The 27,067-nt window shown below is 42.2% G+C and overlaps 1 protein-coding gene across 1 annotated transcript; it reads right to left on the bottom strand.

The window, feature by feature from the left end:
• Nucleotides 1-78: 78 nt before the first annotated feature.
• SERINC3 (serine incorporator 3) lies at nucleotides 79-25,672 on the bottom strand. The gene is made up of 10 exons (XM_002747577.7): nucleotides 25,531-25,672; nucleotides 15,313-15,474; nucleotides 14,542-14,735; nucleotides 13,314-13,393; nucleotides 11,961-12,098; nucleotides 8,331-8,500; nucleotides 7,186-7,276; nucleotides 6,200-6,380; nucleotides 3,523-3,750; nucleotides 79-2,875 (listed from the first exon to the last, which is right to left on the bottom strand). Exons 1-10 carry the CDS (start codon nucleotides 25,567-25,569, stop codon nucleotides 2,737-2,739), a joined length of 1,422 nt encoding a protein of 473 aa, XP_002747623.2. The 5' UTR covers nucleotides 25,570-25,672; the 3' UTR covers nucleotides 79-2,736.
• Nucleotides 25,673-27,067: the final 1,395 nt, after the last annotated feature.

Below are 27,067 nucleotides of genomic sequence, written 5' to 3' on the forward strand. Positions count from 1 at the left end.
AGGACCAAGCAAAGCAGGGACACTGCCTCCCAACTTTTAAAGAATGTTTGTTACTTCAAATTAATATCAAAGTTATCATCACGAGAAAAAAATAAAAACTTTATTGGACTTAGTTGCATTTATTTTACATTTAGTATCATTTGCATTTTGAATTACATTAAGGCGGAGGATGGGCACTGTAATGTTTTTGAAGTTTAGGACCTTTAAAGCTCTTAAGCTGACTCCCCTACTGTAATGAAAAGTGGGGTATCTGCTTTACACTGGCAAAATAAGGGGCTACATTTCCCCATCTGTCCCTCAAATCCCTTGCAATGCTATACCCTGACATAAACCACTGGTTTAAAAGACAATTATTCCAATAATTGATATCAGGTCCTGCTTCCCTACCCACTACCTCCACCCCAACTGAGCCTGTCCCCTCTGTGTTCCTGTGTTTAATTCTGCAACATGTGAAATCCAGCCTCCAACAGATTCTGGCTAAACGTCTCTCACCTTTGAATATTGTTTTATTTTAGCCCATAATGAGATTAGCAGCTACTGCCAGTGCTAAAATTACACTTTGCAAGATAACTTTATTCTTTGAACAGTCTTACATACTAGGCACCAACACTGAGGCTCAGCTGCCCAAGATCATAAAGCATAGTATGTACTCAACAAATATTAGCTGACCAGTTTCATAGCCAGAAAATGGCAAAGCTGGGATGCAAACCTAAATATTGAGACTCCCAAGCCTCTTAACCATTCTTTTTCTTTTTTTTTGAGATGGAGTTTTGCTCGTTACCCAAGAGACCACCTATATCTGCCACCTGAATAAATGGAACTGCTATCCACCCAGATGGTGAAACCAGAATCACTCAAAAATCTACCTCTCCCTCATATTATTCATAACTGCCAGTGTTAAAATTCTAATTGCTAAGTAGCCCTCACCTGTCAATTTCTTCCCGTCCCTACAATTCCACTTCTCTATTTCGCATCTCATATAGACTGCTCCTGGTCTCATCTCTCAAAGTCCATTCTCTATATATCAGCCCAAGTAACTGAAGATAAAATTTGTTCATGACACTATCAGTGTTTTCAGCTGCCCTCAACATAAGGTCCAAACTCTTTCCCAAGGTTTATAAAGCCCTTTATAACTCAGTCCCTGTCTACATTTCCCCATTCCAGCTTTACTGAACTTTGTTTCCCCCATCTCCCCTGCCTTTACCATGCAGTTTTATCTACTCTACAATGTCATCTCACCTTCCCATTTCTCTCTTCGCTAATTTCTAACAGTTCTTGGTTTAAACGTCACTTTCTCCAGAAAGCCTACCACGACACCAAACACCTCTCCTCTGAGTTCACTCTAATTCCTAAATCACAGCACAAATTCACCGTATTACAACAATCCGTCAGCTCATTTGCACTCTTCTCTAAACTATTAAAGTCCAAGATGGCAGGGCCTCTATCACATTTAATGTTGTACCCCAAAGCCTACAGGGCCTGATACAGAACAGACAGTAAATCTTTGTTGAAAGAACTCTTTTATTCTACCTTTTTGCACACCACCTCTCATGAAAATATTTCTTGACAATGCCTTCCCTGTCTCTCATTTACCAAATATCTTACTTAGAGGAGATATTTAGGACAACTTTTTAGTAAATTCAAGACTTTGCTCACACACTAGACTGTAATTTTAGAAGGAATAGGAGCATCCTGACTAGAAGCTGATAAAACCTGACATCCAGAAAATAAAGAATGGCTAACTCATAAAAGCTGTTGGAAGAAAGGGCCTTAAAATCTTAAAAGTCTTTCTCTTTTAATCAAATACCTTTATAGTGCAAATATAATAAATTCACATGCATTTTACTCTTACATACTCATAACAAGATAATGACAGACTAAAGTTGCAGTGTTTTCCCAAGTGAATCTTCATTTTAATCAAACTCACAAAGCATTTATTGAAATTAACACATCTGGCAAAGGACCAGACTTGAATCAAGCAGCATCAATGCTACAGTGTAAAAAAAGTAAATTAAAAAACTCGGCCGGGCGCAGTGGCTCACACCTGTAATCCAAGCACTTTGGAGGCCAAGGTGGGCGGATCACCTGAGGTCGGGAGTTCAAGACCAGCCTGACCAACATGGTGAAACCCCATCTTAATTAAAAAAAAAAAAACCCTCAAGATGTAGAAGCAGTAGCCGTATCAGCAACCATTCTTCTAGGGAAGGGACCTATATATACAATCCTTCCCCAAGAACTTTGATGCTACCCCTCCAAAGAATTTAAACACAAAACAGAGTACTTGTATCATATAAGTAAAGACTTTCACAGAGGAAAACTGTCATATAAATGCATTTTTTTTTTTTTTTTTGCTTTTAAAGGATACTGCAATAGAAATATATTAAGCATGGCCTCAAATATCCAACATTTTCCTATCTTACACTTTAAACCAAAATTGTAAGAACCTACAGTCTTTATAAAGAACTCTCTTCACAGCACAGCTGTAGTTCACTTTAAACAAAAAACTTTTCTTTGTGCTATATCCTTAGAAGTAAACATAATGTACAGATAAATGAGAAGTATAGATTCTGCATCAAGCATTTTTCAATCTTGCCTTCTGATATAAATCTGGATACAGTCAAATTTGCAAAGCATTCACTTAATATTTTAGTTGAAGCAAACTTAAAAGGTAAGTGAGTTTTCAGTGAAGGAGACCTTTGTGAGTTGCAGTGGTGTCCTTGGCACTCAGAAGTTCGTTCAGCTAAAGTCCCGATTGGTGAGGACAAGTGGAGCCACAAGGGTCCAGACGTAAAGCAGGAGGCAGACCCAGCTGGTGCTGATCTTGACCCATACAGCCGGCCACTTGCTGGTCATGCTCTGAAACTTTGCATCAGGGCTAAGAAAACAAGAGAGAGTCAGGTAGAAAAGCCTGGTCTACCTGACTTCTATCAGCCTCCTGCAGCGCCCCTAGCCAAGGCCAAGAAATTCTCCAGTGAAACTTGGCTGGTACTACCCTCCAGTAGGTTTGTAGAGAAGACTGGAGGAAGCTGCTATTTTCAGTGTTTATGACCAAGAACTAAAGAACTCATCGACTCTGCCTCTCAAATGACTTTTCTTCTTGCCAGCATGAAAGACCCCGACTATCAGGAGAAAGTTCTTTAGATGTTCCTAGTTATTGGCAAAAGTCTAGATTGAGATAGCCTTCCTGAAACTTTCCTTCCTTAGTACATTATTACTTGAACCAGAATGGTCTGACATGGCCATCTCTATACACAGAAAATTAGTGAAGGAAGATGGGTCAGATTGCTTTGTCATGATTTTCTCTCTCAATTAACTCAGCTCTGTAAGAGCTCCTAGTGATCTGCACTGCAAAGAATTCCAATGGGTTTTAAATGCTAGAGGAGATAAAGTCAAGAATATTTAACCCAAGGTAATTCATTATGTGAGTAAGTGCAACGGTTCTGAGGTCAGGACAAAGGATGCGATTTTATAGGCCACCAAGAGTTTTAGTGCTCTTTAGTCAGTTTTGTCTGTGCCTCCTACCTGTACCAGCCAGTCAGGGTCATCATGATGTACAAGGAAGCCAAGCAGAGCATCAAGTGGAAGAAGAAGTAGCTATACTGCACTCCCTCTTTCTCATTGTCCACAGCCCGCCGAGGCTGTCCATCATCTTCATCATTGGCACCATTGGTAGTTGTATCACCAAGGATCACGCTATCACTCCCTGACAGGGTCAGCTTGTCTACTTGACTATTACTGGAAGTGCGGATGCTAGAAAATGATCACAAAGACAAATCAGAAAAGGGCCATGAAGAAGAACTGCTGTCACTGGCCATTATACAAGACACTTATTGCTGAGCTGCTCCTACTTTGGAGACTGAAAGCTTTCTGAAGATCCTGCTTAAAGTTCTGAACTGTTGTCTGTCAGCATAAGACCGATGGCACTCTCACCAGTTACTACTTGACGTGGTGGCTTAACTGCTTAGGAATTTCACAAAACACACCATGTTCTCAGTGTCTGTTTCCGTGACTTCAAAAGTGCCGCTTCTATGATTGGAATGTACCACACGCCAACCTCCTTCCAGCTAACTTACTCATCCTACACTTCTCCAACTCGCTGTCACGTCCTCTGGAAGGCCTTCCCTGACATCACCCCTCACTAGGCTAGGTTACGAGACACTCCTCCAACTTCCCACAGCTTCTTGGCTTCCTTCTGACACTGCACTTACCACGCCCGTCTTCCCTGCTATTCAAAGAACGCCTTAACAATGATCTTAGTCTATATATTTCTAGCACTACAGAAACTCACTAAAAGTTAAATGACTGAATAAAAGCATAAATACAATTAAAGAAGAAAAAGTACACAATCGTTTCAATAGACAGAGAAAAAATATCTGACAAAATCCAATACCATTCCATGATAAAAACAAAAACAGTCAAAGTAGAACTTCCTCAGGCTGACAAAATAAATAAATGAAAAACTGAGAGCCTACATCATACTTAACAGTGAAAGAAGGTTTTCTTTTGAGATGGAGTTTCACTGTTGTTACCCAGACTGGAGTGCGATGGCACGATCTCGGCTCACCGCAACCTCTGCCTCCGGGGTTCAAGCAATTCTCCTGTCTCAGCCTCCCGAGTAGCTGGGACTACAGGCGCGCACCACCATGCCCAGCTAATTTTTGTCTTTTTAGTAGAGACCGGGTTTCACCTTGTTGACCAGGATGGTCTCGATCTCTTGACGTTGTGATCCACCTGCCTCAGCCTCCCAAAGTGCTGGGATTATAGGCGTGAGCCACTGCACCTGGCCAAAAGGTTTTTAAAAACCTTTCCCCTGAGATTAGGAACAAGACAAGGATCCTACTCTCACCATTTCTATCCAACAATGTAGTAAAGTTCTAGCCAGAGCAAGAAAAAGAGATATCCAGATTAGAAAAGAAGTAAAACTACCTCTATCTGTAGATGACTTCTTGTATATAGAAATCCTGTGGAATACATACACATGCAAACTATTAGAACCAATAAGTAAGTTCAGCAAAGTTGCAGGATACAAGATCAATATACAGAAATCAGGACTGGGTGTGGTGGCTCATGCCTGTAATCCCAACTACTTGAGAGGCTGAGGTGAGAGGATCACTAGAGGACAGGAGCTCGAGATTGGCCAGTGCTGTTTCTAAAAAACAGCAAGACTGTTTCTTAAAAAATTAAAAATTAGCTGGGCATGGTGGTGTGCCTGTTGTTTCAGCTACTCAGGAGGCTGAGGAGGGAGGGTCATTTGAAACCAGGAGCTTAAGGCTGTAGTGAGCTATGATCATACCACTGCATTCCAGCTTAGGTGATAGAGCAAGACTTAATCTCTTAAAAAAAAAATCAATTGTATTTCTTTCTTTTTGAGATGGGGTCTCACTCTGTCACCCAGGTGGATTGTAATAGTGCCATCACAGCTCACTGCAGCCTCTAACTCCTGGGCTCAATTAATCCTCCTACCTCAGCCTCTCAAGTAGCTGGGACTACAGATGTGTACCACCACACCTGGACAAGGTCTTATTATGTTGCTTTGGCTGGTTTCAAACTCCTGGACTCAATGATCCTCCCAAAGTGCTGGGATTACAGGCATGAGCCACCATGCCTGGTCACCAATCATACTTTTATACAGTAGCAATAAATAAACCAAAAGTTAAGCTAAGAAAACATATATTCATGTATAATACCATCAAAAAGAATAAAATACTTAGAATTTTATTTAGAATAAAATGCTTAAAAACAAAAGAGGTTTAAGACTTGTATACTAGACCAGGCACGATGGCTCACACCTGTAATCCCAGCACTTTGGGAGGCCAAGGTGGGAGAATCACCTGAGGTCAGGAGTTTGAGACCCATCTAGCCCACATGGTGAAACCCCATCTCTACTAAAAATACAAAAATTAGCCACGCCTAGTGGCGTGTGCCTGTAACCCCAGCTACTCAGGAACCTGAGGCAGAAGAATCACTTGAATCCAGGAGGTGGAGATTGCAGTGAGCTGAGATTGTGCCACTGTACTCCAGCCTAAGTGACAAAGCAAGACACTGTCTCAAAAAAATATATGTACACAGCTCTGTAACTGAAGCAAGTAAAGGGAGTAAAGTTTGTTAATTCCTCATACTGCTTTTTGAAAGCAGAATAGCTGCTTCACTTTATAAACAACCTCCATGAAAATCTTGTTCTAGGTACCTTTTAACTTACCTAGAATACACAAGGCAGCAAACAAAGACAAACAGTCCAACAACATTATCTGAATCCAGTAAAGACCCACTCTTTGATGGTGGAATAGGGGTAGGGATCACAGCGGTTGAATTTCCAGGAGCCAGGGTTGGTGCAGTTATGCGTGTAATAAAGCTCATCAGGCTGGGGTTGCAGGAACGATCTGAAAAGGAGAAATTTTTTATTATCCTTGGTTACAATTCATCTTGTTTTAAGAAAGGATCTGAGGAGTTCCTTACATATCATTAAGTCATGATGTGAAACATGGGAATTCTTTACTTAAAAAAATCTGAAACTTAAAAGTCAGTAACATATTTGGTCACAATCAATGACTAAGAATTAGGAAAAAAAGAAAAGAAACAACAGAATCTGTCAAATTTCATAAACGTCATTCTTGATTTTATTGGTTTTATAGTTTAACTGACAAATCTTTTCAATTCTATAGTGCCAAGGGTTTAAGCACAGAAGTTTATTTCTATTTTTTCACACAGTCACTTAAGAACAAAAAAGTTATCACTGGGAGAGGGGCGGTCTGCATTAGTTGTTTTCCTTTAAAAGAAGCCCACAGAATATTCTGCTGAGAAACAAGCCTATAACAACTACAGAAGACTTCCTACAGCTGTTTCTTCCAGATACCATGACATCAAACTAAAATTCAGTCAAAACAAAGGGCCAAAACGAGGGTGCCCTTGACCAGAGCTCTTAACTAGTCTGACTCAGCCTAGGTTAGGTAAAGCTTAGATCATCTAAAGGACTGTGACCCTTTAGGCTATCAGTTATAAATAGCTATGAACAGATGTGGGAACTAAAATGTAAAAGGTAAATACCTACATATCTACAGTGAACACTGTACATTTAAGTTTTGTTTGTTTCACATTTGCCCTAACTCTAGTTTTTATACCACCTATGTAAGGGCTAATTTCCAACTTTCTTGTTATCAACTGATTGTGCTATTGATATTTCCTTACCAGGTTCATTGGACATGGCTGACCAAGTGAGGTACATAGTGTAGAGGGTGATGATGGAGGACTGCAAGAGGCCAGAGCGAGGCTGGTGTTCCTATGGAATCAAAAGGAAAACAGTGCCACAGGGATTGCCAAGGGTTGACTTTCCAAAATGCAGCATACTTCTCTGGGATTCCCTCAACTATCAGTAACTGAGAACTTTTGGATTCTGCTTGGGAGTCGAGAGATGACAAGCAACCTTTCAGTTCAGTCAGCCTGCTGAAGAACCAAGAAAGGCGACGCAAGTACTACTGGTTCTCAAGGCATTTCGTAATCCTAGAAATTCCTGTTTATCACACAAGGCTTTGATTTTCTAATCCCTTGGTGTAGTACAAAGATCTAAGATTAGCTTTGCAACTAATTAGTAGCTGGGTCAGACCTATCACTTCTTTGAGATTTCTGTTTTCTCACTTTTAAAAAGAAAGGTGATTTCTATACAATTTTCATATTTCATATCTAAAATCCATGAATTTTTTAAAATTATGGTTTGCTTCCTTTTTTTGAGACAGAGTTTTGTTCTTATTGCCCAGGCTGGAGTGCTATGGTGCTATTTCAGGTCACTGCAACCTCTGCCTTCAGGGTTCAAGCAAGTCTCCTGACTCAGCCTTCCAAGTAGCTGGGATTACAGTCATGCACCATGTTGGTCAGGCTGTTCTCAAACTCCTGACCTCAAGTGATTCCCCCGCCTTGGTCTCCCTAAGTGCTGGGATTATAAATTTGAGCCACCACATTTAGCCTAAACTATGTTATTTAAAACTCAAGAGCATGAGTTTTGTTAAATGTTAAAAATCAGTGATTTTTCACAGTTTAATTCCCCTAAAATATCCTAGCTAATGACTCATAAGAATCATTGCCATGGCTTAAACACTTTATAAGAGCTATAAATTCTCAAGTTATCTAGGTTTTTTTTAATGATAGCGAATTCATTTAATTATGATATAGGCATGAAATGGTAAACTGTATACTTAAGTTATCATTATGAGAATATAATATAGAAAATGTTCGAGTGGATAAATTTAGACATAAATTCGTAAGAAAGGTTACCTAGATTTTAAACTGAGAACTAATTAAAAACCTTTCACAGAGGAAGAAGCAGTGAACAATCATACCTGAATTTTTGGGTGGATTGATATAATAGAAACCACAACACAAAGGATCAGGTTAATACTGATGAAGAACTTGTTTTCTGTGCAGCCATCTGGTTTGGTGTAGTACGTATAGAGGAGCCCGACACAGATGATTGACAGGATATAAAAGGCGCTTGTGAAAGACAGTAAAGCTGGAGAAAGGGAAACCAATGTGAATGCCCGCAACTATAACAAACTTACAGTGAAGACCAATTTTCTTCCACTCCATATAAAAATGAGGAGACATTATTTCACTTTTCTGGGGAAATTCACAGTAAAATTACAGAGACCTCAGAGTTAAAGCATCAACGTTGTATTCAATTGACTTGATGTTAAATTCCAAAATCCACCAAGCAACTGAATTCACTTCCTGAATTACCTAATATGATTTCATGGGTTGAATTACCAGATGTTTGATCATTCTAGCTAGATGGAACTGCTAACTATATGTTAACTACTATGTATTGCAAGCTTTTCTTAGGAACCTAGATGATTCCTATACCCTCAAAATGACCCAGTTCACAGCAAGCTCCACACCAGGATGGTGCTAGAGGAAAACAGGATAGACACACAGGTATCTTTCCATGCCAGTTTTTCCCTCTGCAGCCACTGGCTATCTAAACCCATTTCCCATCACAATGAGTACATCCCTGAACTGGGAAAGTGGCTCATTTGCTATTTTTCATTATCTAAAGTCATGGTCCTTTCCATTCACTAGCTGTGTTGGCTGAGCATGGTGGCTCACGTCTATAATCCCAGCACTTTCGGAGGCTGAGGTGGATGGATTGCTTGAGCCTCTGAGTTCCAGACCAGCCCAGGCAACATGGTAAAACCCTATCTCTACAAAAAATGCAAAAATTAGCCAGGCATGGTGGCATGTGCCTGTGGTCTCAGCAACTTAGGAAGCTGAGGCAGGGGGACTGCTTGAGCCCAGAACATAGAGGTTACAGTGAGCCGAGATGGTGCCACTGCACTCCAGCCTGAACAACGTAACAAAACCCTGTCTCAAACAACAAACAAAACAATTTGGTTGTATAGCTCTGAAAATCAGAAAACACGAAACAGCACATATAATACACTCAGATCAACTGCAGGAATGGTAAGCTCAGTTAATTTGTATTCAAGTCAAAGCCCAGATGTAAGAAAACTAGTTTTTACCTACTTCAATGAATTTTACATGTCTAAAATTAAATGATGTACATTAAGTTACTCGCACACTTCTTAATATTTTCCCATCTGAATATACAAGATTTTTCTACACTTAGTTACTACAAAGTATGACCGATTTGCAAATCATTAAATTCTTCTAGAGTTGTATGATCCAAATGAATTAAAGAAAATAACAGGACCAGTCGCGGTGGCTCACGCCTGTAATCCCAGCACTTTGGGAGGCCGAGGTGGGTGGATCACAAGGTCAAGAGATTGAGACCATCCTGGTCAACATGGTGAAACTCTACTAAAAATACAAAAAATTAGCTGGGCTTGGTGGCACACTCCTGTAATCCCAGCTACTCAGGAGGCTGAGGCAGGAGAATTGCATGAACCCAGGAGGCGGAGGTTGCGGTGAGCCGACATCACGCCATCGCACTCCAGCCTGGGTAACAAGAGCAAAACTACATCTCAAAAAAAAAAAAAAAAAAGAAAGAAAAAGAAAATAACAGCCAGATGTGGCGGCTCATGCCTGTAATCCCAACATTTTGGGATGGCAAGGCAGGTGGATCGATTGAGTCCAGGAGTTCCAGCAACACGGAGAAACCTTGTCTCTACAAAAAAAAAAACACAAAAGTGAAGGGGAGGGCAGCGGAGTGGTAAAAAGAAAAAAAAAAAACACAAAAGTTAGCCGGGTGTGGTAATGTGGGTGTGATGGTGTGCACCCATAGCCCCAGCTACTTGGGAGGCTAAGGTGGAAGGATCGCTTGAGTCAGGAAGGCAGAGGTTGCAGGGAGCCATGATTGTGCCACTACACTCCAGCCTAGGTGACAGAGTGAGACCCAATTTTGGGGGAAAAAAAAGAAAGAAATAGGTAAAAATAAAATAGTCATTACAAACAATTTAAATGACCAACAACAGGGCAAAGGTTAAATGAATTACAATATACTCTGCCACGGAATGCCATGGAATTGTATGGAATGGAATACCATGCAGCTGACAGCAGAGTCCCTGTCAGGAGCTTGAATGCAGGTTAAATGAGTAAGACATACCTACATTCACTGGTAGGGAGGATATTCATCATGTAGGAAGTGAAAAGAGCGAGTGATGGAACAATATACAGTACAATCTTGTTTACATTTAAATACAAAAGCAAGACGAATGCATAAATACATAAAGGTCCACAAGAGTGGCTACATCTGGAAAGGAAAATGGGCTGTAGATAGGTGAAGATTTGTATGTTTTATTCTTTATAAAGTTAAAAAGTTCTATCATTTGTTTTTATGGTAAACATAGTATTTTTTAAAATACATGTAAATATTTTTTAAAGTAAACTAAATAAATAAAATGAAAACAAAACTGGGCAACTTGATAATATGTACTGAAAGTATTTTAAAATATTCATACACTTTGACTTTTCCCTTTCTGGGAATTTGTCCAAAGGAAATAATCAGAAATGTGTGCAAGTATATATTATTAGGTAGTTAGTGCTCTACCATAGCCAAAATATATTCACAAGCTACTGTTAACTCCTATTCTCAGCCTAGAAATTGTAAGTGCTCCTTTCCCACCAGAAAGCTTTTAATAGCAGGTGTGGGGTCCCTTTCTGAATAAGGCCATCAGACTACTTACTCCTATCTGCCTAAAGTTGGTGGGCAACTGCCCCATATGTTGAACCCATCTGAGTTTCCTCTCCATGGAAACAAGATTATCAAAACCAGAAGTAAGTCACTAAATATATGACTCTCAAATAAACTGGGGAAATCCAACAGTTGATATTATCTGTGCCACTTTATTTCAGTAATGCATATAACTCAGAGCCAAATTCAGGAAATTATAGATATTTTTCCTTTTATTTATTTTTATTAATATTTTTAGAGACAGCATCTCCCAGGCTGGAGTATAGTGGCATGACAGCTTACTGCAGTCCTGAACTCCTGGGTTCCAGTGATTCTCCTGCCTTAGCCTGCCGAGCAGCTAGGACTATAGCTCTATGCCATCATGCCCGGCTAATAGTTTTTTTTTTTTTTTGAGATGGAGTTTCGCTCTTACCCAGGCTGGAGTGCAATGGTGCGATCTCGGCTCACCGCAACCTAGCTGGGATTACAGGCACGCGCCACCATGCCCAGCTAATTTTTTGTATTTTTAGTAGAGACGGGGTTTCACCATGTTGACCAGGATGTTCTCGATCTCTTGACCTCGTGATCCACCCGCCTCGGCCTCCCAAAGTGCTGGGATTACAGGCATGAGCCACCGCGCCTGGCCTTAATTTTTTTTTTTTAATGTAAAGATGGAGTCTCAATATGCTGCCTAGTCTGGACTTGAACTCCTAGTTTTAAGCCATTCTCCCACCTTGGCCTTCTGTTGCTGAGGACTCTAGTTGCAGGGACTGTGACGATCATTTTCACTGTACACCCTCCTTAATGTAGCAGTATGGCTAACATAGGGAGTAGAGATACCTACCAGCATACCACAACCTTGGGTTTCCTTCTTCCATTCGATTTACCCATGATTCATTCCAAGAATGAGCAAAGTCTACCAATAGCACCAGCTGAATAAGGATGAAGGCAGCGGCCCCTATCATGCCAACGAAAAACCAGGCTACAAGAACCAAGAGAGCAAAGTTATTCTCTACCATAGAGTAACATTTCAGAAGGTCCAACATTCTGAACAGATTTCAATTAAAACAAGACAGAGGTGGTAAAGACATTCTGTCTCCAGCAGTATAGCAAGATTCCAAACTAAAAGGCATTCTCTTAAAAACATTCTACTGGGTTTCAGACCTTTTAAAACATGTTTTAGCTTGTGCCAAGGGGAGCCTACAACCTGAGTTCCAAATGATACTGTCTTTTCTTTTTGAGGTGGGAAAATCACAGAAGAAATCTAAAGATGTTACCTGATGCCAAGCTAAGGAAGTAGGTTAAGACAGAGATAGGAGAGCATAAGAGTTGTAAGCCGTTATTTTGATAGGCTCTCCAATTAACTTTGCATTGCAACAAGTGAGAACACAAACAATTAAGATATTGGCAATATATGGGTCCAGAAAACCTGAGAGGTGCAGTGAATGCCTCCTGACTTTAAATCCACATACTGAGTTGCGGCGGGGTATAGTGGCTCCCACCTGTAATCCCAGCACTTTCGGAGGCCAAGGCAGGTGGATCACAAGGTCAGGAGTTCAAGACAAGCCTGGCCAAGATGGTGAAACCCATCTCTACTAAAAATACAAAAATTAGCCAGACATAGCGGCAGGTGCCTGTAATCCCAGCTACTTGAGCGGCTGAGGCAGAGGTTGAAGTGATCTAAGATCATGCCAGTGTGCTCCAGCCTGGGTGACAGAGCAAGAGTCCATCTAAAAAAATATATACATTGAGTTGCAGGTACCAAGTCATATTAGTTGGACACCATCTCATTTAATTGCCAGTTCTGCAAAAACATAATTAAAATGTGACTTCGTTTTTTTGAAACAGAATCCTGATCTGTCACCCAGGCTGGAGCGCATTGGCATGATCTTGGCTCACTGCAACCTCCGCCTCCCAGGTTCAAGCAATTTTGCTGCCTCAGTCTCCTGATTACCTGGAATTATGGGCATGCGCCACCATGCCTAGCTAATTTTGTATTTTTAGTAGAGATAGGGTTTCACCACATTGGCCAGGATGGTCTCAAACTCCTGACCTCAGGTGATCCACCCACCTTGGCCTCCCAAAGTGCTGAGATTACAGGTGTGAGTCAGTGCGCCTGGCCTAAAATGTAGCTTTAACTCAATTATCTATAGAGTTTATATAGCTTAAAATTAACCCCCTCCATGGTGAACCCTACCTGAGCTGAAATAGCCCCCAGGGATGTAGAAAGAGCCAACCATGATTCCAATAAGGGCAGCAATTTTGAAGAACCAAAACCTATTAAAATATAAAAATGCATTTATGAAATGTTAAGTTTCACCTTTATACTGAGAAAAATTCATTTCTGAAATGCAAAAATAATCGCTTTTTCCCCAACATGATTGTCTGAACTATTTTCTTCATCTGACATGAGGCTAATTCATTTAATATTTCATAAAATTAAAGGACGATATTAGCACAGAGAATAAATCATTCATATTTATAATCAGAAAAAAAATAAAAATTTAGAGCTTCCCTACTTTTAGCACTTAAAGGTAGGCATTTTTCTAACATTCTGAGAGTTCTAAAATAACAGTATTAGCTACCCACAGAGCCATTAACTATAAGGTCTGGATGAAAAGTGATCATGAATCTTTTGTTTGCAACACAGGGCACAGATTATCTTGTCCACAATGACCCAGCTCATCACTGGCACCTGATTTTCAGTTCATGATCTTTAATGACTGCCTCGTATGACAGAGTGGAAAGAACCAAGCTTTGGGGCTGAACAGACCTAAGTGTCAATCCTAGCTCCAACCTCCAATTGGTTAACAGATCTCAGGCAATTTATTTAACCTTTCTGAAATTCAGTTACTGCATGTGTAAAAAGGGAATTGTAATAAACACTAAGTTTATAAAACTCCATTCAGTCTTTAATTGAGAATTAAAATCTGGGCCAGGCGTGGTGGTTCACGCCTATTAATCCCAGCACTATGGGAGGCTGAGGTTGGAAGTTTGAAACCAGCCTGACCAACATGGAGAAACCAAGCCACTACTAAAAATACAAAAATTAGCCAGGCGTGATGGCATATCCCTGTAATCCCAGCAACTCGGGAGGCTGAGGCGGGAGAATCGCTTGAACCCAGGAAGCAGAGGTTGCAGTGAGCCAAGAGCTCGCCATTCCACTCTAGCCTGGGCAACTAGAGCGAAACTCAGTCACAAAAAGAAAAAAATAAATAAAAAGACAAGACTCCCTATCCCCTCCATGTTACAGGGATCTAATTAAAAATGACATTAAAAAAATTTCACAGGTGTAACAAACCAGAAATACACCTGGGCCATTCATTTACATATTCCATTGATTCCATCAGAACGGCAACATTAACTGCTGAAGGGAAGGAAGAGCCACATCATAATATAACAAGTTAATCATAAATCTAACATACCCATTGTGTACTGCTGCTCGAGGATCTTTACTTGTTTTCACTTTTATCATCAGCAGAGAAAAGACAAAGAAAAAGATGGCCATGGCAAAGCCGATCCGATACACAGCTTTATAACCAACCAGCACATCACAGTCTTTATCCACATTTCTATCAGCCTCATGGATTTTAAATCCCCCTTCACAAAATCCAGGAATCTGGAAAAAAGCAATTTCAATGCTATGAGAATATCTACATTTAGAGAGATTCTACCCCAGCACAGGAAAGACTGGATTTAGAAAATTACTTCAACAACTACAAGACTGATTATGGAATTTTTCTCTTCGCCTTCCAATTCATTTACAATCTTGTTACCAAACAGTATAAACAAACTGCATTTTAAAAATAAAAATGCTCTCTCTTCTTAGCTCTTTTATGCTGAAGAGGCTGTCTGCCATTTTCCCATGAGATTTTCCAGCCACGAGTGACTCCTTCCAAAGGTGAAGAACTAGTCCAGTTTAGATGCTTCGATCTTAACACATAAGGAAAGAAAATGTTTTGGAGCCACTCTTTTAATATTTTCTCTTAGTTGTTAGACTACAGCCTAAAGATGTTCATTGCGTATTTCTGGAAAAGGACTAATGTCCTCATATTTCTGTGTTTTGACCACATCCCTATATAAGTAAAAAGTCTCCAAATTACATTGAACGTGATTATGAAGAAATAAAAAAACTAGCATTTTGCAAAATATAAAAATAAAATAACCAACACATCAAGTGCATTGTTGCTTCTTACCTTCTTCAGGTGAGGTTCCATCTCTCTTCTCTGCATGATATAGGATACAGCAGTGCTCAAGATAAGAATGAAAGCATAAATGAGGCGAGTCACCGTGGAATTCTTACTGTTAGGACAGCAACTACACAGCAAACATGAGGCACCGCTGCAGAGGCATGGAACCTGAAATGAGCACACCATGTTCACCTGAGACCTCCTTTAGTAGACTCCTTTATGACACAGATGTCACAGAAGAGAAGACGAGGCAAATCGGACTTAACAGTTTTAACCAAGAGAATCGTGGCTGGGAGGAAGTGGTTAAAAGCATGGGCTCTGAAGTAAGTATTACTTCTGCCACTTTGTACCCCAGCAAGGTACGTACTCTTAACCCATTTCACCAGCTATAAAATGAACTCAATAATAGAATTTTCCTCCCTCAGCCTTTGCTGTATTAAATGGACACTCAACACTGCCTAAAGCATATTAACAGCTCAATAAATGTTTATCACATTCTGAAAGCATCATCTGTTTTAAAATATGAGAAGAATACAAACAAACCTAACTCCACTTGCTATTTACAGCGAATCCAAGTTACCAAAGCTGATATTACAACATAAAGCAACACTACATGGAAACCCTCTGATAAATAATAACAGCAAGGGTCATTTAGCTCAATTCAAGAGGAACTAGGTTCCTCATAAAGTTAAACATAGAATTACCATATGTCCCAGCAAGTACATACCTGACCCCGATAGCTGTCTTGTTTGAAACAGCTACTCAAACCAAAGCTTGTACATGAATGTTCACAGCAGCACTATTTACAATCACCAACATGTGAAAACAACCCACTGTCCATTAATTGATAAGTAAACATGGTCTAAGTAAAATATGGTATATCAGGCCAGGCGCAGTGGCTCACACCTGTAATCCCAGCACTTTGGGAGGCTGAGGCAGGCAGATCACCTGAGGTCAGAAATTCGAGACAGGCCTGGCCAACATGATAAAACGGCATCTCTACTAAAAATACAAAAATTAGCCGGGCGTGGTGGCTCATGCCTATAGTCCCAGCTACTGGGGAGGCTGAGGCAGGCGAATCCCTTGAACCCAGGAGACAGAGGTTGCAGTGAGCTGAGATCATGCCACTGCACTCCAGCCTGGGTAACAGAGTGAGACTTGGTCTCAAAAAAAGAAAAAAGAAGGTATATTTATACTGTGCTAACCTAACCTGTGTCAGCCTAACTGACTCCATTTTAGCTGAGAGCTGGACAGGCCCGTCTTCCCCTTCCCACTATATCCCTCCCCTGAGTGCATATAGCTAGGTCAAGAGTACTCAAGGGCACTCAGGAATGCACTTACTGATAAGGTCAAGCTGTGCCGTCCTAGCTTAGGAATGCGCCTACTGATAATATGAAAAGCCCCTACATCTGCAACTGCTATCTTTTAACTTTTGCTTGTTCTGCTTCTGTAAAATTTGCTTCAGCTAGGCTCCTCCTCCCCTCCTTTAAGCAGGGTATAAAAAGGAATCAAGCGGTGGGAAGGAGGCAGGCAAAAAAAAAGGAATCAAGCCCCTTCTTCAGCTGAGAATTTTAAGCATTAGCCATCTCTTGGTCGCTGGCAATAAAGGACTCCTGATTGAATCTCAGTGTGTGGCGCTTTCTCTACAACTTGCTGGGTTACAACAATACAATGGCTTATTCAGACATAATTGATAGACACATGACAGAACACAGGTGAACCCTGAAAACATCATGCTAAGGAATTCCTGAGTTCAAACAATCCATCCACCTCAGCCTTCCAAAGTGCTGGGATTACAGGTATGAGATATACCTGGCCCACTATACACTTTTAAATGGTTAACTTTATGTTATGTAAACTTTACCTCCTTTTTTTTTTAAGAGTAACCTAGATCTTTAGTCTGCTAAAATTTGTTAATGACCACACTACATGAGAGAAGATATAATTTTTTTTTTTTTTTTTTTTTTTGAGACAGGGTCTCACTCTATCATCCAGGCTGGAGTACAATAATGCCATCTCAACTCACTGCAAACTTAGCCTCCGGCTCAAGCAATTCTCCTGCCTCAGCCTCCGGAGTAGTTGGGATTAAAGAGATTACAGGCATGTGCCACCATGCTCAGCTGATTTTTGTGTGGAGACAGGGTTTCACTATGTTGGCCAGGCTGGTCTCAAACTTCTGACCTCCAGTGATCCACCTGCCTTGGCCTCCCAAACAAAGTGCTGGGATTACAGGCATGTGCCGCTGTGCCTGCCTTTTTTTTTTTTTAAAAAAGACACAGATGTCACTCTGTTGATTAAGCTGGAGTACAGCTGTGTGCTTATAGCTCACTGCAGCCTCAAACTCCTGGGCTCAAGCGATCCTCTGGCCTCAATCTCCTGAGTACAAGCAAGCGCCACCATGCTTAGCTAAGACAGAATATAATTTGAGACATTATGCTTGATTATGAAACTGTCTGAACTACACTTGATAATGTGACATTATCAAATCACATTACAAGGACAGGCTAATTCAGAATTAGCAAATGTAAACAATGAATAACTCTGGTCTTACAATATGGTCCCAGGAATAATAATCTTCTTTTTTTTTTTTTTTTTTTTGAGACAGAGTTTCGCTTTTCTTACCCAGGCTGGAGTGCAATGGCGCGATCTCGGCTCACCACAACCTCCGCCTCCTGGGTTCAGGCAATTCTCCTGCCTCAGCCTCCTGAGTAGCTGGGATTACAGGCACGCACCACCATGCCCAGCTAATTTTTTTGTATTTTTAGTTGAGATGGGGTTTCAGCATGTTATCCAGGATAGTCTCGATCTCTTGACCTCATGATCCAACTGCCTCGGCCTCCCAAAGTGCTGGGATTAAAGGTGTGAGCCACCATGCCCAGCCTTAATCTTCATTTTTTTATAGATGGTACCTTGTGTGGACTCTATGATAATTTTGTGTGATTTGCAGCAAGGTGATAACATTCTAAAAAAGCTCAGTTTTCTCATCTGTAAAAATGAGCATAATACCACCTACTCCAACAGGGTTTTATTGAGTAAAGAATGAAATGATGTCAGGAATACAAAGCACCTAGTATAATGCCTGACACATATATCAGCTCAATATATTGTGGTAGCCGTTATTATTTATAATTGCAATAGCAATGGAAAATTGATCAGCCAATCTCAGTTTCCAATTCTTTTTTTGTTTTGTTTTGAGACGGAGTTTCGCTCTTGTTACCCAGGCTGGAGTGCAATGGCGCGATCTCGGCTCACTGCAACCTCCGCCTCCTGGGTACAGGCAATTCTCCTGCCTCAGCCTCCTGAGTAGCTGCAATTACAGGCACACACCACCATGCCCAGCTAATTTTTTGTATTTTTAGTAGAGACGGGGTTTCACCATGTTGACCAGGATGGTCTCGATCTCTTGACCTCGTGATCCACCCGCCTCGGCCTCCCAAAGTGCTGGGATTACAGGCGTGAGCCACCGCGCCCGGCCCCAATTCTTAACTACAATACAGGCCAAATGCTGCAGAGGCATGTCCTCCACAAATTCTTATGTTGAAGTCCTAATCCCCAATACCCTAGAACGTAACCTTACGTGGTCACTGCAGATGTAATAAGATGAGATTATACTGGAGTAGAGTGAGCAGCTAATCCAATATGACTAGTGTCCTTATAAAAAGGGGAAACTTGGACATAGGCTTACAACACAGGGAGAATGCCATATGCCATGTGAAGGCAGAGATCTATGAGCCAAGGAACGTCAGAGACTGCCAGCAAACCACGAAGAAAAAAAAAGCTAGGGGAGAGGCATGATACAGATGCTTTCTCACCACCCTTAGAAGGAACCAACCCTGCTGACACCTTCATCCTAGACTTCCAGTACCTACAATTCAGAGATAAGAAATCACGGGGTTTAAGCCGGCTCTGTAGTACTTTGTTATGCAGCCCTGGCAAATTAATAAACTTACCCTGTCTCTAAAAAAGAATGTAACTATCTCCAAGGGGAGACTACTTTTACAATGTATATCTTTTGCACCTTTACAGAGCAGATACTCAGTAAATATCTGTGCGACAAATCTGTCCTACTATGTGTTATGTCATTTTCCCATTTCAGTGAATAACAACTCTCTTCTTCCTGTTGCTTGGGCCCAAAACCTGGAGTAATCCCGGATGCCTTCCCTTTTCCCAAAATCCTCATCCAATCTGCCAGTGTATCAGCTCTATCCTTAAAATATTTGCAAATCTGACTATCTTCACAGTATCCTTAGCTATTGCCTTTGTCCAAGCTACAACTATTATATCTCATCTGTATTTAGTGTGATAGCTCCCATCTCACTGCTGTAGAGAACCCATTTAGAAGCTCTGAGTTGGCCAGGCACAGTGGCTCACGCTTGTAATCCCAGCATTTTGGGAGGCCAAGGCAGGTGGATCATCTGAGGTCAAGAGCTCGAAACCAGCCAGGCCAACATAGTGAAACCCCATCTCTACTATAAACACAAAATATTAGCCAGACATAGGGGCACTTGCCCGTAGTCCCAGCTACTAGGGAAGCTGAGGCAGGAGAATTGCTTGAACCTGGGAGGCGGAGGTTTCAGTGAGCCAAGATGGCACCACTGCACTCCAACATGGGCAACAGAGCAAGACTCAGTCTCAAAAAAAAAGGCTAGGTGCAATGGCTTATGCCTGTAATCCCAGCACTTTGGGAGACCAAGGTGGGTGGATCACAAGGTAAGGAGTTTGAGACCAGCCTGGCCAATATAGTGAAACCCCATCTCTACTAAAAATACAAAAATTAATCAGGCAAAGTGGCAGGCACCTATAATCCCAGCTACTCTGGAGGCTAAAGCAGGAGAATCACTTGAACCTGGGAGGTGGAGGCTGCAGTGAGCCAAGATCATGCCAGAACAATCCAGCCTGGGCAAGAGAGCAAGACTGTTAAAAAAATAATAAAGGCGGGGCATGGTGGCTCACGCCTATAATCCCAGCACTTTGGGAGGCCGAGGCGAGTGGATCACAAGGCCAAGAGATCGAGACCATCCTGGTCAACAAGGTGAAACCCCCGTCTCCACTAAAAATACAAAAATTAGCTGGGTATGGTGGTACGTGCCTGTAGTCCCAGCTACTCGGGAGGCTGAGGCAGGAGAACTGCTTGAACCCAGAAGGCAGAGGTTGCGGTGAGCTGAGATCGTGCCATTGCACTCCAGTCTGGGTAACAACAGCGAAACTCTGTCTCAAAAAAAAAATAAAAATAAAAAAATTAAAAAGCAGCTCTGAGTTGTCATAAAGATTATTTTAAGCTGAAAGTATCTGATAGTCAATAGATGCAGTTTTAAAAAAAAGCATTCTCAGAACTTCCCTTATCTAACTAAAAGCAGCAACTTCTGGGAAATGAGGCTGCCGTAAATTCCCTCTCCAGGGAAGTTTTAAGGCCATGGAGAAGCTGGAAAGACTTCTCATACCTGCATAAACAAGTACTACCACAAACTTTCTTATTTCTTATTTATTTTCCTAAAAACAAACTTGTCTTTCCTAAAGAAACCTATTTGTTCTTCTCATACTTTCCTTTCTCCCAGCTTCCTTTTCCCTATTAAATTAGAAAGCCTTGGCGGTGGCTCACACCCATAATCCCAGAACCTTGGGAAGCTGAGGTGGGTGGATCACCTGAGGTCGGGAGTTCGAGACCAACCTGACCAACACTGAGAAACCTTGTCTCTACTAAAAATACAAAATTAGCCAGGCGTGGTGGTGCATGCCTGTAATCCCAGCTACTCAGGAGGATCACTTGAACCCGGGAGGCAGACATTGCAGTGAGCCAAGATTGTGCCATTGCACTCCAGCCTGGGCAACCAAAACTTGGTCTCAAAAAGAAAAAAAAAAGAAATCTTCAAGTTCTAACAACCCCCTTTGAGTTACTATTACTGAGCACTCCTATGTGTACATGTCTTGCATGCGTAAACAAACTCTTATTTCTCTAAATAATCTGTTTTGTCAGTTTAATTCACAAGCCCCCTGAAGCAGAACCCAACAGGCTGATGGAAGATTTTTCCCTCCCTATACTGCTTTACCCTTACTTTTCTACCATCTATTCTCCAAACAGCAACTAGAATCCACCTTGTTAAAACACAGGCCCAGATCACATCACTCCTCTTTTCAGACTCTGTAATGGATTCCCATATAACTTAAGAGTAAAAGCCAAAGTCCTTAAAAACCTGCAAGACCATATAATGGGTATAAACATGATTTTTCTCTCTACCTTCCTGATTTCACTTTCTATTACTCTTTCCCTCACTCATTCTATTCTCTGGTATATAAAACTCCTTAACGTTTCTATTGAATAAAAGGGATTAATAAAATATAAAAGTACCATATAGATAGAAATGCTTGGATGGCATCAATTCAAATCTTAGCTTTCAATCAAAGCCAAAATGCATTTCCAGTTATGAATAAAAAAAAACTGTTTCAAATTAACAATTCACTCCTTATCTAATGACCTTAACTACATTTTTAAAGAATGTGTGTCATAAATAGTGATTTTGAACCACCAGTGGATTGTAAAAATCAACTCACTAGTTGATTTATTTTTTGAGACAGTCTCCCTCTGTCACCAGGCTGGAATGCAGTGGCACGATTTCAGCTCACTATAACCTCCTCCTTCAGGGTTCAAGCGATTCTCCTGCCTCAGCCTCCCGAGTAGCTGGGACTAGAGGTATGAACCACCATGTCCAGCTAATTTTTGTATTTTTAGTAGAGACTGGGTTTCACCACGTTGGCCAGGATAGTCTTGATCTCTCGACCTTGTGATCCCCCCGCCTCAGCCTCCCAAAGTGCTGGGATTGCAGGCATGAGCCACCACACGTTCAACTGACCAGGATTTTCTAATGTGATAGAAGATAAAATAAAAATCGTATAGTAGATGGTAAAGGATTCTTTCATAAAACTTTGTCTCTATATGGGTGCATCAGATCAACTATGCAAACTCTTTCTTTAGGTCAAGGTCAGAAAAATTAGAAAAACACTGCTCTCAACAAAGTCCTTAATAATGGAACACTCTTTTGATTAGGATCAACAATCTTAAAATACATTGTTTCTAAGAAATGGTGAAAGGAAGTCAGGCATGGTGTCACACACCTGTAGTCCCAGCTACTGGGGAGGCTGAGGCTGGAAGATCACATGAATCCAGGAGTTCAAGTCTGCAGTGAGCTATGATTGAGTCACTGCATTCCAGCCTGGGTGACAGAGCAAAACTGTCCCCCTCCAATAAAAAAAAAAAAGCATGTAGGGGCCGGGTGCGGTGGCTCACGCCTATAATCCCAGCACTTTGGGAGGCCGAGGTGGGTGGATCACGAGGTCAAGAGATCAAGACCATCCTGGTCAAAGAGGTGAAACCCCGTCTCTACTAAAAATACAAAAATTAGCTGGGCATGGTGGTGCGCGCCTATAGTCCCAGCTACTCGGGAGGCTGAGGCAGGAGAATTGCTTGAACCCAGAAGGCGGAGGTTGTGGTGAGCCGAGATCGCGCCATTGCACTCCAGCCTGGGAAACAAGAGCGAAACTCGGTCTCAAAAAAAAAAAAAAAAAGGCATGTAGAATGAGCTGAAATAGAATCCCTGGTGTAACACAGTGAAATATATGTATATTTGGTGCCCATTTCCTGGCATACAATTCCTAAAATCCTTGGAATAACCAATGTCCTTTTGTATGCTAATGACATGAGTGGTGACTGGCAGCCCCTGGGGGCTGGTCACTGGAGGAGGTTGGGACTTTTCAGTCTCACCCCTGAACTTCCAAGGAGGAGGAGCTGAAGGTTAGGCCAATCACCAAAAACCAGTAATTTAATCAATGCTGACTACATAATGAAGCCTGCATAAAACCCCAAAAGGACAAAATTCAGAAAAATTTTTGGCTGGGAGTGGTGGCTCACACCCCAGAAGTTCTAGACCAGCCTGGCCAATATGGTGAAATCACATCTCTACTAAAAAGACAAAAATTAACTAGGCATGGTGGCGTACACCTATAACACTAGCTACTCCGGAGGCTGAGGCACAAGAATCGCTTCAACCCAGGAGGTGGAGGTTGCAATGAGCTGAGATGGTGCCACTGCACTCCAGCCTGGGTGACAAAGTGAGCCTATCTCAAAAAAAGAAAGGAAAAAGAGGCTGGGTACGGTGGCTCAAGCCTGTAATCTCAGCACTTTGGGAGGCCGAGGCGGGTGGATCACGAGGTCAAGAGATCGAGACCATCCTGGTCAACATGGTGAAACCCTGTCTCTACTAAAAATACAAAAAATTAGCTGGGCATGGTGGCACGTGCCTGTAATCCTAGCAACTCAGGAGGCTGAGGCAGGATAATTACCTGAACCCAGGAGGCGGAGGTTGCAGTGAGCCAAGGTCACACCATTGCACTCCAGCCTGGGTAACAAGAGCGAAACTCCGTCTCAAAAAAAGAAAAGAAAAGAAAAAAGAGTTTTTGGACAGCTGAACACATGGTTTCTGAAGGGTGGAACCTCAAGACACCCCAGAGAGTGCATGAAGAAAGCTCCAGACCCCTTTCCCTATACCTTGTCTTACATATCACTTCATCTGTATCTTTAAAAATATATAATAGTAGCCATAAAAAAGAAGAAAATCATGTCCTTTGCAGCAACAAAGATCAGCTGGAGGCCGCTATTTCAAATGAATTAATGCAGAAACAGAAAACCAAATACAGCATATTCTCTCTTACCAGTGGGAGCTAAACACTGGGAACACATAGCCACAAAGATGGCAACAAAAAAGACTGTTGATTCCAAGAGTGGAGAAGGAGGGGGGCAGGGGTTGAAAAACCACCTACTGGATACTATGTTCACTGCTCGGGCAACGGAATCATTAGAAGCCCAAACCTAAAGATAAAGCAATATACCCATGTAACAAAAAGTGCCTATGTACCCTCTGAATCTAGAATTAAAAATATGTAAATACACACAATAAAATACTTTTTTTTTTTTGACACGGAGTCTTGCTCAGTCGCCCAGGCTGGAGCGCAGTGGAGAGATCTTAGCTCACTGCAACCTCCGCCTCCCAGGTTCAAGAGATTCTCCTGCCTCAGCCTCCCAAGTAGCTGGGGACTACAGGTGCCCGTCACCAAGCCTGGCTAATAATAAAGTACTTTTATAATAAGCGCCAGCAAACATGTTTCCTTGAGTTTTGTGACCAAATTACTCAAAGCCAAGGAGGGTCATGGGAACTCTGATTTATAGGTGGCTGGCTGGTCAGAATCACAGGTAAAACCACCTGAGGCTTGCCATTGGTCTCGTGAGACAGCCCGCAACTTGTGGGATTTGATGCTATCTCCAAGCAGAGAGCTTCAGAATTGACTTGCAGGGTACCAAGTTGGCATCCCCTGCAGAAATGATTGTTTGCCTGATGTTTGGGGGGGATCCCCCCACGCCACACATCTGATGTCAAAAGTGTGCTATGAGTACAGTAGGAGAAACTGAGTGTTTTTTCTACACACCTGGTCAACTACGTCTGCTGGGATTGAGGAATCAAGGAATCAAACTCCTTGAAGTGGGTAAATGAAGTAACTCAAGCACATTCCTTTACGGGCCCTAAAATTTTCTTTAAAGTGTTTACAGTTTACCAAGTGATGAAACCCATTTACTCACTTCACTGTCATAACCGAAGAGAGGAATGCTGGGGTGATTATCCTCAGATAAACGACTAATAGCAGTACCTAAATATTCAGGCACTCGTTTCCAATTTCGAATAACAATCTACAAGGCCTTCTTTCCCTTGCACCCAGAACTGCAGACAAGCCTCCGCTAAAATCCGAGTTTCATACTCTAGTTTTGGCAAATTCCGTGCTAGGGGCTAAAAAAATTACTTGAGCCACCCAGAATTAAATGATGTCACCTTAAGAGGTGCCTCGGGAGGAAGCGGAGCCCCAGCGCTGGGAGCTCTCATTCCTTGGTCCTACTCCAGTTCCAGAAAAACCTACATTCAGGAAGCCTCGCAGGGCGGGGCCATCCGACTTGTAAACAATGGCGGCCTAGCCTCCGCGGTTCCCCGACGAACCCGGAAGGCGAGTCGCCTGATCCTGACCTGAGGGTATCGCGGATATGGGCCTGGGGCCCCGGAGACCCTCTGTAGCCCAGGGCCTCCTGACATCCCGAGGGTCTCTGGAGCTACGGCCCGCACAGTGCTGGGCTTGAGGCCGTTCCCCCAAAACCGCAAGTCCGGCGAGGACTCGGGACCCCGAACTCACCCAGCTGGCGAGGGAGAAGACACCCAGCACAGCCCCCATGGCGACGCCAGTGATGGAGGTGGCCGGTCCTGAGGCTGCCTTGTGATGCGGTGGTTAGTGCCAGCTAAGACGTCTCCCCAGAAACGCGACGGTTTCTCAGACCGGAAACGCGGCCCTCCACTGACGCACTGATGCTTCACGACGTGGCCCCGCCCACCATCCGCGACCGGAGCGGCCGAGAGGCAGCCTGCCATTGGTTGAGGGGGAAGGCGGGGCTAAAGCATTCTGGGGTTGCAGGACCGATGAAGGTATCATTCCTTACATCATTTGTATTCATTGATCACCCATTATGTGCAAAGATCTGGAGACTACAGAATTGTACAGAGAGGCACAGTATCTGCCCTCAGAATTTATCGTCTGACCGCAGACGATCAAGTTAAGAGGAGATTTCACGACATAAATGCACCATGCCCTAATGAGTACTACGAAGGAATATGGGGGGATACGCTTTCAATAAAGGTGTATTTAGTGCCTATTATTGTAAGGGGAAAGTAATTCAATTGGTCAGTAGTCTTGGAAGCCTCCTCTGAAGGATTTTTTTTTAATCTGCGAACTAAAGGATAAGTCCAAGTTAACCGAGAGACGACAGGAATCGTTTCCTAAAATGTGGGATGTACCCCATTTGGGAGAAATGGACGAATCTAAGGGTGCAGCAACAGGACATTATGCGATTTGAAAAAGCAGAGTGAGAACGTCCCATTTCAAAACAGGCAAGATGTTTGAGGCCAGTATGGTATTTAACATCTTTCTAACGTTTATCTCCCTTTTTAACAGAGTAAAGGCTTCATTTTCTAAATCTCTCCAACAGGCAACCATGCATGCCTGCAGTTTTAAAACATTGTTTTGTTTTGAGGTGTTTGTTTGCAATAACCTTTCCATTTCTACCAAGCAATGCTGATTTCCCGTTTAAACGGTGATGTAAATATTCCTTTCGAAATATATATATAAAATTTGAGAGTTCACTTAAAGAAGAAAATGAAAACATTATTTACTTACATACATAATAGTTTAGGTGGAATGTGGCAAACAATGATGATGTCTGGACAATGAGGTGTCACACTTCAATCTTTTCTCCTGTGGTGTGTTAATCTTCCCTGACTGATAAAACTCTCTGAAAGGGGAATTTGTGGATCCAAGATGGCCGACCACTAACAGCTCAGGATTGTAGCTCCCAGTGAAAGCCCAGAGAATGAGACGACGCCACACTTTTAGACGAATTTTCGTCACTCACCGATCAGCCGATTCCCAGTGGAGGAGCCCCACGGGTCGCCAGCACGACTCTTGTGGCCGCCGCAGTGGTTTTGCCGGCGTCTCGGCACAGCAGCTCTTCATGCAGAGCAAACGGGACTGCTTCCCCTACTGACCGGAGTTTGGAGCTCCGGGAAGTCAGAGCCGCTTGTTGCGGACTCAAGAAGGAAGCCAGACCAGAGATTCCCGGGCAGAAGAGCACCATCAGTCTTACCGCTGCTATTTAGGCTGCCACAGTGGGTTGCTCGGA

The sequence above is a fragment of the Callithrix jacchus genome, chromosome 5 (assembly GCF_049354715.1).
Source record: "Callithrix jacchus isolate 240 chromosome 5, calJac240_pri, whole genome shotgun sequence".
Classification (NCBI taxonomy): Eukaryota; Metazoa; Chordata; class Mammalia; order Primates; family Cebidae; genus Callithrix; species Callithrix jacchus.

Coding starts and splice junctions, on each gene's coding strand:
- SERINC3 (XM_002747577.7), bottom strand. CDS start 25,569: ATGGGGGCTGTGCTGGGTGTCTTCTCCCTCGCCAGCTGG. Junction 14,736..15,312: donor TGGAACCTCACCTGAAGAAG/GTAAGAAGCAAC, acceptor GCTTTTTTCCAG/ATTCCTGGATTTTGTGAAGG. Junction 3,751..6,199: donor TGCTGCCTTGTGTATTCTAG/GTAAGTTAAAAG, acceptor ATCATTTTCTAG/CATCCGCACTTCCAGTAATA.